The sequence below is a fragment of the Rhipicephalus microplus genome, unplaced genomic scaffold (assembly GCF_043290135.1).
Source record: "Rhipicephalus microplus isolate Deutch F79 unplaced genomic scaffold, USDA_Rmic scaffold_145, whole genome shotgun sequence".
In the NCBI taxonomy this organism is placed as follows: Eukaryota; Metazoa; Arthropoda; class Arachnida; order Ixodida; family Ixodidae; genus Rhipicephalus; species Rhipicephalus microplus.
Window position 1 is genome coordinate 523,579 of NW_027464716.1, and position 18,544 is coordinate 542,122.

The 18,544-nt window shown below is 46.7% G+C and overlaps 1 protein-coding gene across 1 annotated transcript in view; it reads right to left on the minus strand.

The window, feature by feature from the left end:
- LOC119159535 (STKc_myosinIII_N_like and MYSc_Myo21 domain-containing protein ninaC) overlaps nt 1-8,546 on the minus strand; it is an 87,348-nt gene extending 78,802 nt beyond the window's left edge. The window contains exons 1-5 of the mRNA XM_075885436.1: nt 8,503-8,546; nt 8,377-8,415; nt 7,506-7,619; nt 5,383-5,562; nt 634-809 (exon numbers count right to left, since the gene is read on the minus strand). Coding sequence (XP_075741551.1) covers nt 634-809; nt 5,383-5,562; nt 7,506-7,596 — 447 coding nt within the window. The 5' untranslated portion in view covers nt 7,597-7,619; nt 8,377-8,415; nt 8,503-8,546. The remainder of the gene's footprint in view (nt 1-633; nt 810-5,382; nt 5,563-7,505; nt 7,620-8,376; nt 8,416-8,502) is intronic.
- Nucleotides 8,547-18,544: the final 9,998 nt, after the last annotated feature.

An 18,544-nucleotide genomic window follows, 5' to 3' on the forward strand; every position in this document is an offset into this window, starting at 1 on the left:
GTATTTATTATCCCCGCCGTCATTATCATTGTAGTAATTCTTCTCATCCATTTTAAGCATAGAGGAGAGCTCAAGTTCCTCATGAATAATCCCCCCCCCCTTACCACGAACTTTGCCCGGTGTCATAAAATAACATCGTAGTGTATGAGTTTTGTATTGAGATATATAAAACTGCACTATCCGCTTGTACCCGTTTATTGTGCGCATACCTTGAGTATTAAACTTTGTACGGTAAATCGCCGAGCAGCGAATGACGCTGGAGCTAACGCTTCGACTACGTGACTTGTTGTCTTCAAACAGCGACGTTCCCTGGTCGATGGCTGCCTACTTCTCATCACTTCAAGTGTACAAATTCTCCCTAACGCGTGCCTTCTTTCAATGCGCCGTTAGGTAACATAAAAACATGAACGCGCACACAAAAAGCAAATAAGTATGCATCGAAATGTATCGATTTTGAACTTACGTGTCGTATCTGTGGTCCAAGGTTCTAAACATTTACCTGTACCAAACTATCTCCACTATGCCCACTGCGGGAAGGCTACTGATGACGAGAATGGGGCGACCTAATGCTATCGTCTACGCAAGTCGAGATTTGTCTCTATGTATGTGCATGCGGTTCACGTGCGTACGCACCTCCATAACGAACCACACCTGGTCGTCCTCCCTGCAGGGTGCCGGCTGGAAGAATATGCCGAAGTAGGTGGGGATGTTCGGGTGGACGCAGAGGTCTCGAAGCACGCGGTGCTCTTCCTCCATCTCCTCCACGTTGTCCGCGATGTTCTCCATGATTTTGACCGCCACCAGCCGGTCTGAGAATCGAGAGTAGTCACGTTCAATGTCAGCCTGCTTCTGCCACAATTCATAATGTTTTTCATTTTGTTTCACATTAGTGTAGTACTGCGGTTGTGCATGATCATTGAAAAACGAGGATGGTGGGAAAGTGGTTGCCGAGCGCTCGAAGAAGAAAGAAAAAAGAAAAAAAAACGCTATGTGCAGAAGGCGTGACGCGCAAGGAAAAAGAGCCGGAATGAGCATATCATATAAAGCCATGTACGAAAGGGTAACATGACGGGTCTTGATAGTTGGCTGTAAAGACATATCGCTTTCTTTAGCGTGTTACAAGGAAATCTCAAAACAGTAACGGCAATCTCACGCTTGCGTTAAGCGTAAAGGGGTCCTGAATTGCTCCTCGCACTCGGTGAAAAACATGTTCCGTGGAAAGCAGTCACTGTTACGAACAGCTCAGCAAAAGTCTGGGGTCGTGCGCTGCAAGGAGAGCTTAAAAGCCGAGCGCGAAGTTGCCTTTTTTTTTTTTCAGGCGTCCCGTTTTCATTCAGAAGCCTGCGCTCACTCTCTCCGGAGCTTCCGGCGTCTGCTGTTTGACGTCAAACGGCAGATCGCATGTTATTGGCTAAGAGCCGACGTAAATCAAGAGTGGCGTTTTCAATCAGATGTGTTTGCTGCCACGAAGTGGCGCCACGTGCTGGTTCTGCACAATACATAGTCTGCTAACATTACATAGTCGCCACACTAGCGCGCACAGGAATTACAACGAAAGTGAGATCGAGCATCACGCGCGCTCAAGGTTGTAACGCGCACTCACGTAACTTTTTTCTCTCAAACGATGCCTCCGTGATGTGATCCAGCACGCTAGTTGGCACAAAAAAAGAAAGATAGAAAGCGCTTAAAGCTTGAGGCATGTCCAACTCCGACCGTTCCTGTCGGATTCAAGAAGCTTCTGCGGCAATTGATTCGTGAGGCAGTAATTTGCGATATTGGGGGCATTTGGGGATTACTTGGATAAGTGAATCAAGGCCCCTGTAGCAAGAGATGTCGGTCTCCGCGTAGCATGCTGCTAATTAAGCCCAGGAATGGCCCGGCCGCTGACTTTCCAGTCTGCACTTGCTATTAATTAAGCCCAGGAATGGCCCGGCCGCTGACTTTCCAGCCTGCACTTCCTTCCTACAAGCAGCACCAAGGCAGTTGTCTGTATGTGCAATTTTCACCCTCCAATCAACTCCTCCGCGTGCGTTACGAGGCATTTTTGCACGATTACGTATAGGAACAACATGAGATACATTAACGACGCCTGTCCTGCACGACCATGCCAATTGTCAGAGTGACATGTTCTTTATTACGGAGTCCCTCCTCTTCTATCACTGCATTACCGGAACGCCTGCCCCAATGACGCTACAACTCGCCGCGACAAACTTTGTAGACATCGACTTTAGGAGCGTATAACACAAGTATTATAAAACAACAGAGAAATAATGAAAAAAAGGCGAGTGATGCACGGTGTATTACTGGCTGTCCGCGAGGACCTGCACTGTAGAGATATTCTGGAAGAAGGCGAAGCGCAAAGCTATGACAGGTGAAGCGCAAGAGCTCATTTCTGCCGCTCGCGTGGACACTCGCTGGGAAAGTGCGTGTGGGAAAAGCCTATTGAAGGTCCCCTTTCAAAGAACCGCGAGGCGCCTTCAGACCTAAAACACATGTGACCTTGAAGTGTAAAGGTACGCTGTTACAAGCTGCCACTCTAGCGTCGCCAGCGCGAAGTCGGCGACGGGAATGACAGCAGGTTGGTTCGTTCCGTACGCAAGCAGAGACAGTGAAGAGATCAGAGACGTGAGAAAACAAAACAACTTTACTCTAGTGATATTGCAGCACACGGGATCTAATACAACACTTCAATGCAACTAAAAAAATACATCGACACTTGATACAACTAAAGAAATATATAACAGAAACAATAAATCAGCTTACGAGTGAGAACTATTACAACTACACAAACTAACAAGAATAGAACGACGGAGGAGAAAGTTCGAAGATATAAACAGGTGAAGGCATACGTGTGATGACCGGCAGCGTTGTGTCCCCGACGATCGGATGCGAGAAGTCGAAGAGAGTTCTGGCACGACTGCGATGTCGGAGGTGTTGCAACGCTGGTGGCTCCGGGAGGCTAGTGCTTGCAGGTGACTTCGAGCAGGTTGAGCTAACTCGATGCGAAGTCCCGATGTCTACGTTGCAGACGTTAATATCGCGTCACAACTAGACGAACGGCTATGTTTAGGTGGTCAGCCGATACAGAGCCACACTAAAAACTTCTAGAAGAGATGCTTGTTGATCTGTTTCTACACCACCTTGGTCAGCGACTAATCTCCCTAGCAGGGCAAAATCCTGCGCTTAAATCCCCCTCGTGTCTCCTCGCTCTCTTCCTTGGGGACAAGAGACCTCTACCTGGGTCCAATCATGCGCGCTTAATTGAGGGGAAACTCCGCCCCAAAAATATTTTGACCCCACCCCTTTTTTAATGGGGAGAGGGCCCACAGCTAGCGAGAGTGACAACCTGTCGGGTTGTTGTCATACGGCTTGGTCACCAGAGCGTTTCCCACGCTTTTCCCCGTGGGAACGGTCAAACGTTTGGCTCTCAGCACGTGCGTCTTGTAGTCTAATCCTTGTTCGGGGTATACCGCGGCCTTCTACAACCTTGCAGACGTCGCCACAGTTACAAAAGGATTAACTGTCGCGGCGACGTTCTAAGGAGAGCACCCCATTTTGCACTTATCGGTTTCCTTTCATGTGCCGCCGTTTCTCACGGTCAGTCGGGGAGTACGGCGCCCGTTAATTGCCGTGACGCGGTGTCGCCAAAAATAGCCGTCCGTGACATACGCCATCACCCCCCATGGACATACATTTAGCTAATGTATGTGCCTATGGACTTCGACTACGTATAATCTTATACTGGCGATTCTCAACTCATCACGCGTGTCGCGAAATGACGCACGTGATGTCAGTTTGCGGCTGCTTACTGCCTCATTCTTTTCACGTAACAAAGACATTCCTTGTTTTCGCTCTCTTGACATAAGACGTAAATAATTATATCGGCGCTTCTAAGCGCCAAGACCAAGGTACGATTGCGAGGCATGGCGTAATGGAGAGCTCCGGCAATATCGACCCCTCGAGGGTTCTTTAACGTGTACCTAAATTTAAGTACACGGGCTTCTAGTGCTCGCGCCTCCACCGAAATCGCGGTCGCCGCTACAGGAATAGAGCACGCGACTTTCGGTTTAGCAACTGAGCACCGTAACCGCTGTTCCACCACGGCAGCCGCCTATAAATTATCAGCAGTAACAAAGTTTCTTTTTCATCATCAAAGTTTTTCTATGGGGAGGGTGAGCACTATGAAACGCTACAGGGTTATAGGCTTATACCAGTGCAAGGGGACAAAATACGTGACAATAGTATATATATATATATATATATATATATATATATATATATATATATATATATATATATATATATATATATATATATATATATATATATATATATATATATATATATATATATATATATATATATATATATAGCGGCCAACGAGACAGATCACTACCGGAGCACCTCAGACCTCAGAGACAAAAATACCTCTGTGATACGTGCAAAATGAGCGCAACGCGTTCTTATCTCGTGTTGTCCAGCCGTTGTGTTGTGTCACAGTGCCGTTTGTGAGCGTGCTGCTTTGCCAGAACCCAATGCTTCGACGCACTTTCTTTTGTATAGAGATAACTTCACACCAGAGTAGCGACGGTGGTATGTTCGCTTGCAGCTTCGTTCATTCTAAGCGACAAGTCATAAATGTGTGCCAATTAAAAACACTTTATCATCGAAATGGGGGAGTGTCATCTAAAACAATATATACCCTCCTTTATCAGAGAAGCACTCATTGGCGATTTTTACAATGCTTCCACGTAGTCGGTCTGTCCTATACGCACTGGATGTTAACAAATATTTCCGTCTTAAATCTCCGCATACTATCGACTGCAATGCGCCGATTGTTATTTATATGTGGGGTCCCAAAGCCACCATATGATTATGAGAGACGCCGTAGTGGAGGGCTCCGGAAATTTCGACCACCTGGGGTTCTTTAACGTGCGCCCAAATCTGAGCACAAGGGCCTACAACACTTCCGCCTCCGTCGTGATTTACAACCGCCGCTGCCGGGATTCGTTCCCGCGACCTGCGGGTCAGCAGCCGAGTAACTTAGCCACTAGACCACCACGGCGGGGCTGCGCTGATTCTTATCTGACAAGGATAATCTTCAGGCAGATGTTGCGAGATCCGTGGCTCCACAGACTGGATACGAGAATCTTAACGCCGCGTCTTCACCCTTGTCCCCTCCTTGCGTCTTCTCAAAGTCAACAAGTATTTTCTTGCATTCAATATGGCACAATCAGTATCCTCAGGACGTACCTGTGGTCACATATAGTAATGAAGCACCTGCGCCATTTAATGTAGTATTTCTACTTTGTACCCATTTAACGACAAGATTTGGCGCGCGCGACAGTGAACCCATGGTGTCGGAGAATCTATGGCGCATACCAGTGAGCTTGTCCCTCGCTGCGTACACTTCGCCGTACGTGCCTTCGCCGACCACCTTGACGAGTTGGAACCTGTCCCCCGGTGCCGGCAAGGATAGCAGGTCCAGGTGCTTCGAGATGCCCCGGTAGTAGGCGGCCACCTTCGGATCATGTTGCAGGTGGTGGTGCTCCGGAGACCCGCCTGCGAGTTCCCACGAAACGCATTGAATAATAATTCGTTTTACGATCGCTTTTACGATACTTGGCTCTTGTGACAAACAAAAAAGTAAAAGCCTACACTCGCCATCGTCAACATAGTGAAACACCAAGGTTTGGCGTCTTCGTGAACAGTTGTACTGTCACGCGACTGTGCATAGCATTTCTGACGGCGTCGAATGAGCTTATCATTTACTCGGGGACAGTTCGCGCCATGGGTGCGACGTATATGTGCTATAAATACAAAGTAGCACAATTGATCAATGTTTTAATATTTATTATTTTGCGTGCAGTAAGGTCTTTCTCATGGGTAAATAATTTTTGTTGGCTGTATTGTAAACTCCATATGTCTGTAATTAATTAGAGTGACGCATCGGGAATTACCAGCAGATTGTTCGATGGATGAAGAATCCAGAGAGCAAAATATCCGCATAATATAAAATGTGAAAATATTTACTAAGTCACAATTCGGCTAATACTCGCCTGCATGTTGAGCATGCTGTATGAATTGTTTACGGCGTTGCACAATCGTGGTCCACTAGTCATAAAAGAGTTACGCGTCACAGCTGTTTCAACAAGGAAATACCAGGAGCTGGGCAAATCAGACACAGTTCCTTATTTTTGCGTCAAGCTAAACCAAAACCACGCGCTTATTGAAATTGCATCAAGCTGCGCCGAAATGTCTGACCAACCTCAAATTTTTTCAGTTGTGCTATTTTAGCAAAAAAAAATTGAGATTGCGTTGATTACCTGCAGTTTGTGCATCGTGAACCAATTAAATTCAAACGCTGAGACCATAATTATGACTACTAGTTCAGTGTACCCAACTCCACCACAACTTAGAAGTGTGGCAGCTTGGGCTATTTGGTATGGCATGACGATAGTTATAGCGCGAGAACAATACGACGACACAGAGTCTTTCGTGTCCTTCTTGTCTCTGTGTCGTCGTATTGTTCTCGCGATATAACTATCGTCCACCACAACGAAAAGGGGACAGCGGTACTAAATCTTACTGGCATTGTTCCGTTGCGTGCAGAGCACCTAAGCGATTTTCGCCGCAGTACAACAGTGCCGTGCAAAAAAGCATACAAAATTTAGACGGAGCTATTAATATTAGTTGTCGCATTCCTTAATTACTCATGCCTGCATGCATTATATAATAATAAGTACTGGCATGATAGCTGACGTCTAAAAAATTTACTGACAATAGTGGAAAGCTGCGTATGAAGTTTCTGCAACCCTGAGAAACAATGAACCAAAACATACGCAAATTTCTTTTTGTTTGTTCCTTACTCACCCCTGTTTTACGAACCTCCCGAATTCAGAGTTCGCCAGGTTGGCAAATCTACAGCAGCATGCTTAGCACCTGCCAAATGGTTTGACAGGTGCTGCAAATGCGTTTGTAGGTTTCGACATTGCTTACATTGCGGGCTGGTTCAACAGAGTGCGTTAATTGAAATAGCATACTGCTTTTATTGAATTAGCTGATGTTAGTTTGTCAATTTTTTATAGAAATATATCTGATTTGTTATACTTTAAAAATTTTGGATTTCATGCTATAAAACAGAGTTGTTTTTTATTTTAGTAACCTGCTCCAAACTTGAGTTTTTGTGCTCCAAATTGAACCAACGTTTTTGCTGCTCCAGAAATTTCTAATCTTGTTTTGACCGTTACACCCTTGAATTTGCGTTACGCCATTGAAATATTGAAGCGAGGACCTATGGAAATGTTCTGTTGGAGCTTGTTTACCGTTCCCGTTCATTCGTGATAGCCGTAGTTGCTCTCTACTCGAATTACGCACTGAGGCACGCAACTCTTGCGTCGCCTACGTATGCCGAATCTTGATGTAACTCGCGAACACTATGGGCATGCGCGAACGGCCCAGAATTCGCATTCGCCATAATTAATCCCATTATCACGAACGCCTACCTCCTCCTCCTCCGCCTGCTCCGCCATTGTAGCTGCTGCCAGTGTTGAGGGGAAGGGGCTTCAGCAGGCGGTACCGGTGAGACTCCTCCATTATCTCGCTGTGGCTCGCGAGGCCTGCGACCCAACAGAAAGCGCTTTGCATTATGAGCAAGTCATTAGTAATGCTGTCACGAATGTAGCCAATTATGCTGGCTGACTATGCTATGTGAGCGGGTAGTATTTGAATAAACCGCATATAAATATTATCTTGGAGTTGTTAGTACAAAAATACAACATTGTAGAGCAGTAAATATACAATTGAGCAACGCGTTTTGCATACGGGCAATTCCGGCTAAATCCAATCGAAAGCAAGAGCATGTGAAGAAGCAGGTCTTCTCATGTCCAACTAAAAAGAAAAAAAATCAACAGTAACTAGTGCTCCAGGCTGCGTCTAGTAAAGGCACACTAAAGTGAAACGATGGACTGATAAATTATGTTTTCAAAAGTCTACTGTTGCTATAGTTTCACCACCGGAGGTTGGTTCAATTGATGAGAAATTCAATGTCATAAAGCTAGATCTTTAAATTTCCCGCTGAATTCTTTCATGAAACGCAGAATGAATTGATGAAACTTATTTTTTACCAATTAAGCAGTGCATAGCCCCTATAGTAGCTAGACGCCGTCCAAGTCTGACGTCACGACGACCGGGAAGAGAACTTCGAGGTGGCGTTGCTTCCCGCATTTTCCTTTTGGCGTTTTCCCGCTTATCAACGGCCTTCTCGCAGAAAGCAGAGTGTTCTTATAATCGTGAAGGAATAACTTACTAATACGGGAAAAAAGTCATTTTTCTCTTCAGTGTGTATATGAAGATCGAACCAACACAGCAACGTACCTTCGCCTTCGTTCTTGGGTAGTTCATCGTGACACGGACCTGCAATGACAGAGGAACAAGTGCCAATTAGGTGACAGCCAGCAATATACACGATCATGCAGACACTATGCAAGCAAACGAGCGTACTTCGAAGGGCTGCTGTCCTGTGCACCCTTTTGACCTGCTCCCGCTGAACAGCCCACCACTGGCGCCTGCGGCGCTCCACGCGAAGAGCCATGTTCATGCGAACGTGGTTCCTCTCCGAGAAGCTCTCTTTCACGGCCATGCTGTTTTCACTTGCGACGCTGTCGGTGCCGAAGCTCATAGATTTCAGTCTGTGCTTGCCTGATGACTATGGGCGAGAATTTTGACGAGAGTCCAATAGGGTTTTGTTCATGCTTGAGACGGAAGACGCAGACGTCCGAGTCATCCCGGACTGGGGCAGAACCCCGGCTCGGGGTTGACAAGCCGCCCGTCCACGCCGGTGGCCTATAATGATGATGGTGAATCCACAACCATGGCCCATACCCACTATGGGGTATCGGCCAAGAATTACGAGCGATGCTATGAGCGACGAAACAGGGCGTTCGCGCGACGTGTCGCGTGCTCATTTTCGCGCGATCGCTCGGTTCTCCAGATTTGGAAACCGTCGCTCATCGCCCGGAAGTGCTGGGCTCAAGTAGCCAATAGTGAAGAACCAGAAAATACAAAGACTACATAGGTGCACGTGACCCTGCCCGAGTCACGTATGCGCAACAAGAAATAACGCAATGTTTACGCATGTGCATATAAAAAAGCGCTGCAAGGCACTCATAAACACTTTCCGTTCCATTGCACAACAATATATTGTATTTTCAAATTGCATACCGCTCACTACGTGGTTTTTTTGGTGCGAGTAGACGGCCTCTTGCCAGCAACAGTGGAGTTCGCTCGCCGCAGCCGTCGCGTGAATTAGGTTTGCCTGCTCTAGCGACTGATCGCGCGAAGACGATCTACGTCGCATCGTGAATTCGTCGCTGTCGCGTGCATTTTCGCGCTTATGAGGTTTGGCCCTTAGTGAGACTTTTTCCCGTATTCAATATTTATACCCGCCGCCCCTTCTTTCAGAAAAAAAAATAAAAAACTTACTTTAAACGGAAGGAGTGCAATAATTATTTTAGCTCGTTCATATCAGACAGTACAGTCGTTATCTTGCACAGAAATAAGCGTGGTTGAACAAAAATTCTTTTTATGTGAAATGATTTCTGCATGATTAATGTTCATGCAAGTAAAAGCTTATTGCGTTTAGTTTCATGACGGTAAGTACAAACAGCATCAAAAGAGTTCTTGTGGCTTAAAACCAGATCTGAAGCACCGAAGTAAAATGTGTTTTCAATAGTGAAGTTCAACCCTAGGCTAGCAAACCAGCGGCCATTGTGGACACTTCGTCGTCATCATTATTTTGCTATCGCTTCCGAAGCGTACGTTATATTTTTCGTGTCAATAAAATTACGATAATATATATATATATATATATATATTATATATATATATATATATATATATATATATATATATATATATATATATATATATATATATATATATATATATATATATATATATATAACACAAAAGATAACACAAAACAAAATTTCTGAACACGTAGACAAGATGCCATAAAAAAGCGGTTGCACTGTGGCATGAGGCTCCTTTTGCAGACAACCTATTGCTGAACGCGACCTCAAACTGTAGTTGGAAGTGATTAGGAGTATCGGAAGCGTTCCGCATCCAAGAAGCTTTAGAATAAGTTGTGTACTGCAACTAAGAAATATTGACTACGCGGACTTCTCCATCATGCGAGAGAAGATTGTGATTGTGACTATTATTCTTTAGTCAATAACATAAATTAAGATTCTCAGCGCTCTATTGCAACGCAAATTTTTATTGTGACGCTAAGGCTGGTACATATAAAAATTTTTAGAAAAGTCTCAAAATATATGGGAAGAGTTGCAAAATACTGCGCCATTTGCACGCAACGATGCTTAAGTGAAGAATTTTTGGTTTAATCTTAGAGGGCATGACTTTGTAGGGATTTAGCCGTATTTATTTACACTTACACCAAATGACTCTTTTATTTATACATTGAAACAAAAACGCGACAGCTGTTTTCACAAATGCGGGGCTACGTCGGGGTACACTTACAGTGCTTGGCTCAACTCGACTACTCTCTAGTTTTTTGTTTTTCTCGAGTTTGGTTTTTCTCATTTTTTGGATGTTTTTGCCCTTTCTACTTGGCGACTCTGGAGCTAACGATAATTTTATTTATTAAACCGAGCCCTTTACAGAAATAGGGTGCGCGGTCATATTCAGAACGCTAAATCAGCCCCAGGCCACGTTTCAGTTCGCCTCTCCGTTCATTGCGACATCGTTGGCGGTCGCACGAGTATTTGTGGCGAAACGTCAAGCGGCAGACTTGATTGCCTTTTTTTTCTTAATTTTCAACTTTTGCCTATTTGCCGATCAATGGGCCTTAGAGCCGGTCTACAGGCCACGCCCAACTTCCTATACAATGACAATGCCGTCCTTGAATGTCGATGTACTTCACTCCGACTTTGCAGTACGACAAGCACGTCTAACGGCGTTTGAAACACGATAGAGGCGAAACCACAACTCATGCAAGAAGCCACGGACGGTTATTCACTATAATTAGGGATTGAAGACCCTGACGGCTGTGTTAGGTAACAGGTCCAATCTCTGAGTATCATGTCCCTATATTAGCGTTCGTTCGAGGTGATCCAGCTGATGATTAAGTGGAGAAGACAAGAGGGGCGGGAGTACGGTGATTAATGCGTAGTCTCCAAGATCGGTGGCCCTGAAACATGCGCAAGAACGCTACAATGTATTTCGCACGTCCGCCAAGAAGAAAATTGGGTCTTACGCGATGAACGACCAGACGAGCGCAGCGCCTGCTGCCCAGACAAGGAGGAAACATGCGGGGCGGGATATGTGACCAGGTCGCAGCGCGCTGGAAGTTACACAATAGATAGCTACATATACGGCGGCATGCGAGGTCACCCCTGGGCCAATTTGCTTCGTCGGCGCAGCTCTCTCAGTGGTTAATAATGGCGGTAGCGCGGCTTTTTGGGGCGACACTGGGCCCTGTGTTGTCGCCCCCCCCCCCCCCTCTTTCTCTCGCCGCGCCACCGGTGGCTTTCCATTGTGGCGCACTCTGCTGTGGCCGCCCGGCGACGACACGTCTTTGTGGAGCGCAACAAGGTCGCCCGTCACGGTCTCCCGGCGCCCAACGAGCACCGCTGGGAGGGCACAGCCTCGAAGAGAAGAACGCCTCGTAGCCAGGAAGGACGGGAGGAGATGTACACCGCTAGCCACGTGCCAAGTTTGTCACGTGCCAGCGACTCTCCAGACAACGGCACGCTCGCCAGCTTGCGCGCCAGTGACTCGTCATCTTCTCCTGTGTTTCTCTCTCTCTCTCTCTCTCACACACACACACACACACACACACACATACACACACACACACACACACACACACGCGCGCGCGCACACACAAACAAAGCATGGCAATTTCCTTGCGTTCATGGCAACGCAGTAGGAGACGACGGTATACAGTGCGTGGTTTCCAGCGATACACACACACGAAAAGGTGGTGATTTGTCCTTGTCGTACGTAGCATGAACACACGGCCGTCGATCTTAACCACGAGACGAAATAGCTCAGCTATACACGCACCGTTGATGAACACGAGCGATGGGGCGTGTCGTGGTTTCACCACGGAGCATTGCAGGAGCACACTGGAAGCCCAGGGGTTGAAGTAGTATAAATGAATGGACAGTCCGTTGTATCAAGCGTGCATCGCGCCTTAATAGACAGGTAAGATCCTGTCGGCTTCGTCTCGAAGAACACGCGAACCCAGTTTCAGTGTTCGTGTTCGTTCTCCGCAAGCCACGTTAAATGTCCTTGTTATACCCCTGTCACACGGCCACCACTAAACTCCGTTGAACACCGTCAACGTAAATCTCCCCTAGGTGGTTCGACGGAGAAGGAGTTGTGGCAGTGTCACACGGCAATGAAAAGGTTGTAACAGTTGGCGCAAGGGGGCTCAGCTGGCGCTGTTTGATTTTCGGAACTTGAAGTATTCTAATTTCATCTCTATTGATTTTTTTGTGAATCCTGGTTATGGGGTTTTTACAAAAAAACATTATTACGGAGGTAAGAGGCTAACAAACCATAAAAATATTTTCAAATAAAAACGAATTGGCTAAATTTAGCGATGCTGCTAGTGACGCTGGCCACATTGTGCTTTTAGTTGTTTTGTTGCCTGTGTTCATGCCTGTGTACGAAAGTACAGTGCCTAGAATAACGAAAGTTCTTGTGCTTCCTTGCCTCGTGAGCGCACATTTTGTGTTCTTCAGCCATGAGTGACACAGCGACGGCCACAACCACACGCATGGACGAAATAATTTTCAATGGCGCTGGCCGGCCCGACTCGCGAGGCACCACGTGCGAGGCACGGAGTGTAGAGAATCGGTGTTGAGAGTAAGTGAACTCTGGCGGGCGCAAATATATGTAAACAACCACGCGTTGTGAATCAGTACTACAACGAAAGAACGTTTAAGATTGCCAAAATGTATTATTCTTTCACTGCGGCCACTTAGTGCTCGAAATTTTTCTCTGACCTCTAGACTGCCGGGGACGAGAGTACCTCGTTTCGCTGCGAAGGGAGATCGTTGAACGGCCTTTGCGAAACGCTCCGTTTACCTTCGTTTGCGTAAGGGTGGCCGTGTGACACGAACCACATCTTCGTTGTCGTAAGGACGAGGGAGTTAAACGGTCTTCCCGGGTGCCCGTGTGACAGGGGTATAAGCCCTTATATGTTAGTATTGCTGCTGCTCTTGTCTCTGGTCATCCGGCTGGGGAGAAAGCCAGCCGCCTAGCTTGCATCTCGCACCGTGACAAATCAATGTGTTTCCACTGAAAAAGGTGTGCTATCGTTTCTGTCTGTCGACTCCAAAGGGGCAAAGAAGATGAAGAGGGCTACCGATAAAACACAGAACAAAAGGTGGAATAAAGAGAGTCGTTAGAGACGGTCTTTTTTTTTTAATCACAACATACGAAACCAAGAGACAATGGTGTGTTGGTTACATTGATTTTGTCTACAAAAAGTGCGTCACATGTTGACGAACAAGCTATAGTTCGTTGCAAAATGTCTGGTAGGAATCGATGAAAGGGATGCAAAAGGATGCAACTTTGCAAGACGATGACCAGTCACCCTGATGTAAAGATGTAAAAACACGTCCACAGCAGGTGCGTAACGTTCGTTGGACTGCTACGAGCCGTAAGGCTGGCGCCGCTGCAGCAGCAACAGCAAGAATTAAAGTGCTATATTCAGGGGTTTTTAGCTCATCCAACACGTTCAGAAAGCTTCGTATGTGTACACACACTAATTTGACGCTCAGTTTTTCTACATAATAGAGATCGACAACGGCGTTTTTTTTTTCATCCTTGTTTCTTGAACACCAGAAAATTATTTACGTGAAGATTCCTTTCTTCATCCCCGCAGCATGCGTAGCGAACGCAGTGGATCGAGAAAAACGCTATTCTTTCACACAACAGCGCAGTATATATGCTACTCAAAAAGCCCTTCACATCTTTTCATCTCCCCGTTGCTCCATCGCCGTTCGCATTCAGTGACCATCCATCACGCTGGCGAAAACGAGTTCTCGCGCTTTTCGGCTATATCATCACGGTCGCCTCAAGCTCAACGAATCGGCGAGATCTTTCGGGCTGCTCGAAATTCTCCTTTCCGTTATCCTGGCGTTCATAAATCAGACGCGGCCGGAGTGCATCTCCTCCGCGCGGCCTCTTTAAAATTGAGCCCAACGTTTAAATCGAAATTCGTTGTTCCGTGCAGCTCATATATCGACCTCAAACCTGCGCGGCCACTGTTGACCACTGCACACATCCGTCACTGGTTTGAGGCTCACGAAGGACCCACCGCGGGGATAGTAGAGGAGCGTTAATCGGAAAGGAGGGATGTTGGACGCTAACTCGGACAGCGGAAGGAAAGAGTTCATCTATTATTTTAACAGATGGGCTTCCCCCTCAAGTTCGACGTATAGTATAGTGCTCCTGTAGCACTTCGTTGTGCAGTTTCGCCGCTGAATAGTCTCGGCACGGTGCATCTATATGCGTTTGCGGCGCACGAGATCGCCGCCGCTCCCCGCAGTCGTATACCTGTATACTGAATAGTAGTTGCAGGGTCGGTATACCGTTTCGACGAAGCTGAATGTGGTGTTGGTGGGCGGCGTGCCGTAAATAGCTCGCACGCAGCTCCTAGATACCTTTCGCACGTCTCTCTGTGGAGCCATGGCCGATGGTCGCGGTTTACTGAGGCGCGACGCCAGGACGCCAGAAAGAGGTCGGTGTGGGCCGTCTTCTTTTTGTCTCGCTCTCTTCTCCCTTTGTGTATCTCTTCGTTTCAGACCGTTCTGAAAGAAAGCAGCTCGAAAGTCTCGGCGGATGACGGCCCCGTCGATTTTGCCTATTTGCCTTTGAGTTGTTCTCGTCTCGTTCGGTACTCTTCATTCCGAATGCGTCTTTTTTTTCGTTTCTTTTTAAACGCCAAACTCCGCGAATGCGTCGCGTCATTAGACGAGCAAATCGAGGGGAACTAATCGGTTTCCTCGCACATACTGAGCACAGTGCAGTGTCTTCTGAAAGTGCGCCAGTCTCTGAGAAGTCGATTGTTGTAACTCCTTATAACGTTCCAGATGCTGCTTAGTTAAAAGAGTTTGGCTTTAAAGGTAGCCACACGTGTAACTGCGTCTATCTCCATCTCAATATCCCTTCATAGTTTTTCTCTGCCTTCCTTTGTTTCTCTTTCTACCTAGCTCTCTGTCTTCTATTTCTCCATTCCCTTTCTTCCTCTCTTTCTGCTCTCTATACGCACTAGTTCTCTCGCCCAACCAACTTTTAGCGCCGGACAAATCGGCGTGCATGTGCTGGCAACGACGCAGAAGAATTGATTGATTTGTGGGGTTTAACGTCCCAAAACCACCATTTGATTATGAGAGACGCCGTTGTGGAGGGCTCCGGAAATTTAGACCACCTGGGGTTCTTTAACGTGCACCCAAATCTGAGTACACGGGCCTACAACATTTCCGCCTCCATCGGAAATGCAGCCGCCGCAGCCGGGATTCGAACCCGCGACCTGCGGGTCAGCAGCCGAGTACCTTAGCCACTAGACCACCGCGGCGGGGCGCGACGCAGAAGAAGAGACAGCGTTTGTGATGAATGTGTTTCTACCCGACCGATGGAGTTTCTCCGAGCTTAAACGCCTTCACTGCGAATATAGATCGCCAGGTACTTTGTATTGCATTGTTTCTTGAAATTCTGGCACACAATTACGCGAAGATCCGTTTCTTGATCTATGGCGCATCTGTTCGTGTAAATGTTGCGTGTGCAACTGTGCCTAGCCGCTCTACATCGCGGATGTGAAGTTGCGGGATAATTTCGCAACTTAGTTGTTACGTAGTCAGCTAACCTGACCGGTCCGCATTAATAGACTGAGTCGCCGACTGAGAAACCAACACTAATTCGGGTTTACCGATACGTGATCTTCGCAGAGTCTACGTGTTATCCTCTTTTGTCTGTGTTCACCCTGCGCTACGCAGTACGAAGAATAATTTGTTTTCTGAAGTTATCTTCCGAAGTATTAGAGTGTTAACACATATTGTGATGTGTTCTTTCTTTGGCTCTTTAGTTGTATTTTTGTCTATAGGTTCTCCAACTACGTTCGGTACACTATAATTTTGGCTTTAACATTAAAGTCATGAGTGGTGACTTATGTTATTTCAGCCTATTATTACGGCTGATTTCGTTTTTACGAGCGTATATGCCAACTGTAAGAGCTTTGCTGCACTGAATAAACCAGTCATCATCATCATCATCATCATCAGCAGCAGCAGCAGCAGCAGCAGCAGCAGCAGCAGTGGCCTGACTACGCCCACTGCAGGGTCAAGACCTCACCCATGATCCGCTAATCAATCGGGTCTTGGGCTTTCTGATGCTACGTTAAACCTGCGAACTTTTTATTCTCATCAGCCCACCTAACTTTCTGTCTCCTCCTCGTGCGTTCGCCTTCTCTGGGGATTCAGCCAGTTACCCTTAATAACCAGCAGTTATCCTGCCTACGCACTACGTGCCCGACCCATGTCCATTTCTTCAACTATGGTATTCTTTACCCCGGTTTGTTGCCTGACCCATTCTGCTCACTTCTTGTCTTTTAACACCTATCATTTTCTTTTCCGTCGCTCGCTGCGTCGTTCTCAATTTAAGCTGAACCTTCCTTGGCTGTGCAGTGTATATATATTTAAAAGTTTTGGTGATAACATGGGTGCATGACATGGTTCGCGACACGCCCCGCCGCCGTGGTGTAGTGGCTAAGGTACTCGGCTGCTGACCCGCGGGTCGCGGGATCGAATCCCGGCTGCGGCGGCTTCATTTCTGATGGAGGCGGGAACGTTGTAGGCCCGTGTGCTCAGATTTGGGTGCACGTTAAAGAACCCCAGGTGGTGGATATTTCCGGAGCCCTCCACTACGGCGTCTCTCATAATCATATGGTGATTTTGGGACGTTACACACCGCATATGACTCAATGGCTCGCCACACAATGATGATCTAGACGCGCTATTATATTAAAAAAAGGAAAGATTGCATCATGGGGTGAGCACGTCGCAAGTCTGATCTGCAGCCTGCTACAACACTCGAGCTATTGTTTACGCGTACTGTGACGTCCCTATAGCGCCGTGCGAGGCAGGCGAAAATCACTTATATAATTGACGGCCTGCAATCCGTCCCTCATATCAGCGACTCACAGTCTGTCTAGCTCTGCTCGCGACAGTGTTACTTTATGCCGTTATCATACTGTAAAGGTCAGGTGATTCACAAGAAGCTCCGCCACAGTCGCGCGTGAGCTTATATTGGCCCAATTTAATTCGGTGAACTTTCCAAACCAAGCCCTTCAATCCCAGCGCGATTCGCATATGAGAGCTTGCATTGTGAACGGCTTGGCCACGATGGCGAGAAACTCTCTTTCGTTGTCCACGGCTTGGATTATATCGTTTACGAACGTCTTCTTCGCGTCATCGTTCAAACCAAATATTTGAAACGAGAAGTACGGGGGTGCGAAAAGACGACTGAGCACTTTCGTCGCACTTGCCGTCAGTGTCAAAGGAAGCTGCTGGATGTCATGACTGATAACTGCGGCAGACTTCTTGAAACCTCGGTCCCATTCGTCGTTCTAAACCACTGTGTTCATTTTTTACCACATAACTAAATTAACATTTAGTGCGTGCAAATATTTCGTTTAAAGTTACTTTCTACTTATCTTTCCTGTATCTACGTCATATCGCAAACTTTAAGAAAAAAGAAGAGTATATGTGACTTTCTTCACCGAGTTTTAACGTGTCACGTATACGACTCTCTTTGTAGAGACACGTCAACATTCTTTTGGGTCTCACGACTCTCCAAAGAGAGTATAATAATATCGAAGGGGAGTTTGCGTGTCTCTTTAAGAAGAGTCATATGTGGCAAGTATACAAACACAGAAACAGAGAAAAAGACAGAAGAAAGTTAGTATATAATGAATTAATATTTTTTATATTGTTGTGCACGGGGAAACCTGCCAACGAGGTCTTCGGACTCCAGATCTTAGTGACTATGGAGATGGGTATAAATATGTTGCTAGAGCCCTGACGTCATATCCCTTTTAGAGAGAGAGAGAGAAAGCAGGAAAAGAAGGCTGGGTGGTTAACCAGACCAGCGTCTGGTTCTGCCCTTATGAAATAACCTATATATAACATGCGGGAAAGGTAATACCTTTCAAATGGCAATTTTAGGAGACGCTTTGTGAAAACTGTAACCTTCCAGCTCCCCTTCATACGTTCTTCACTGCCCTGCCCCCCGGGGGACTAAGTTTCGAGGAAGCGGCCCGCAAACTGAAGTGAGTTTGAGACCCGTGGTGTATACTCCTCTACCAAGATCGTTCATCTGTAGCGAAAGTTGCGGGTCACGTTGACCAATCGGGGCTGGAACCACGAGTGTATGATATGCTGTTTATCGGAACATCATCTCGTAGATTTGACGCTTGAGCGGCCGAACGATTTCCTCCGAGCTTAACTCACAA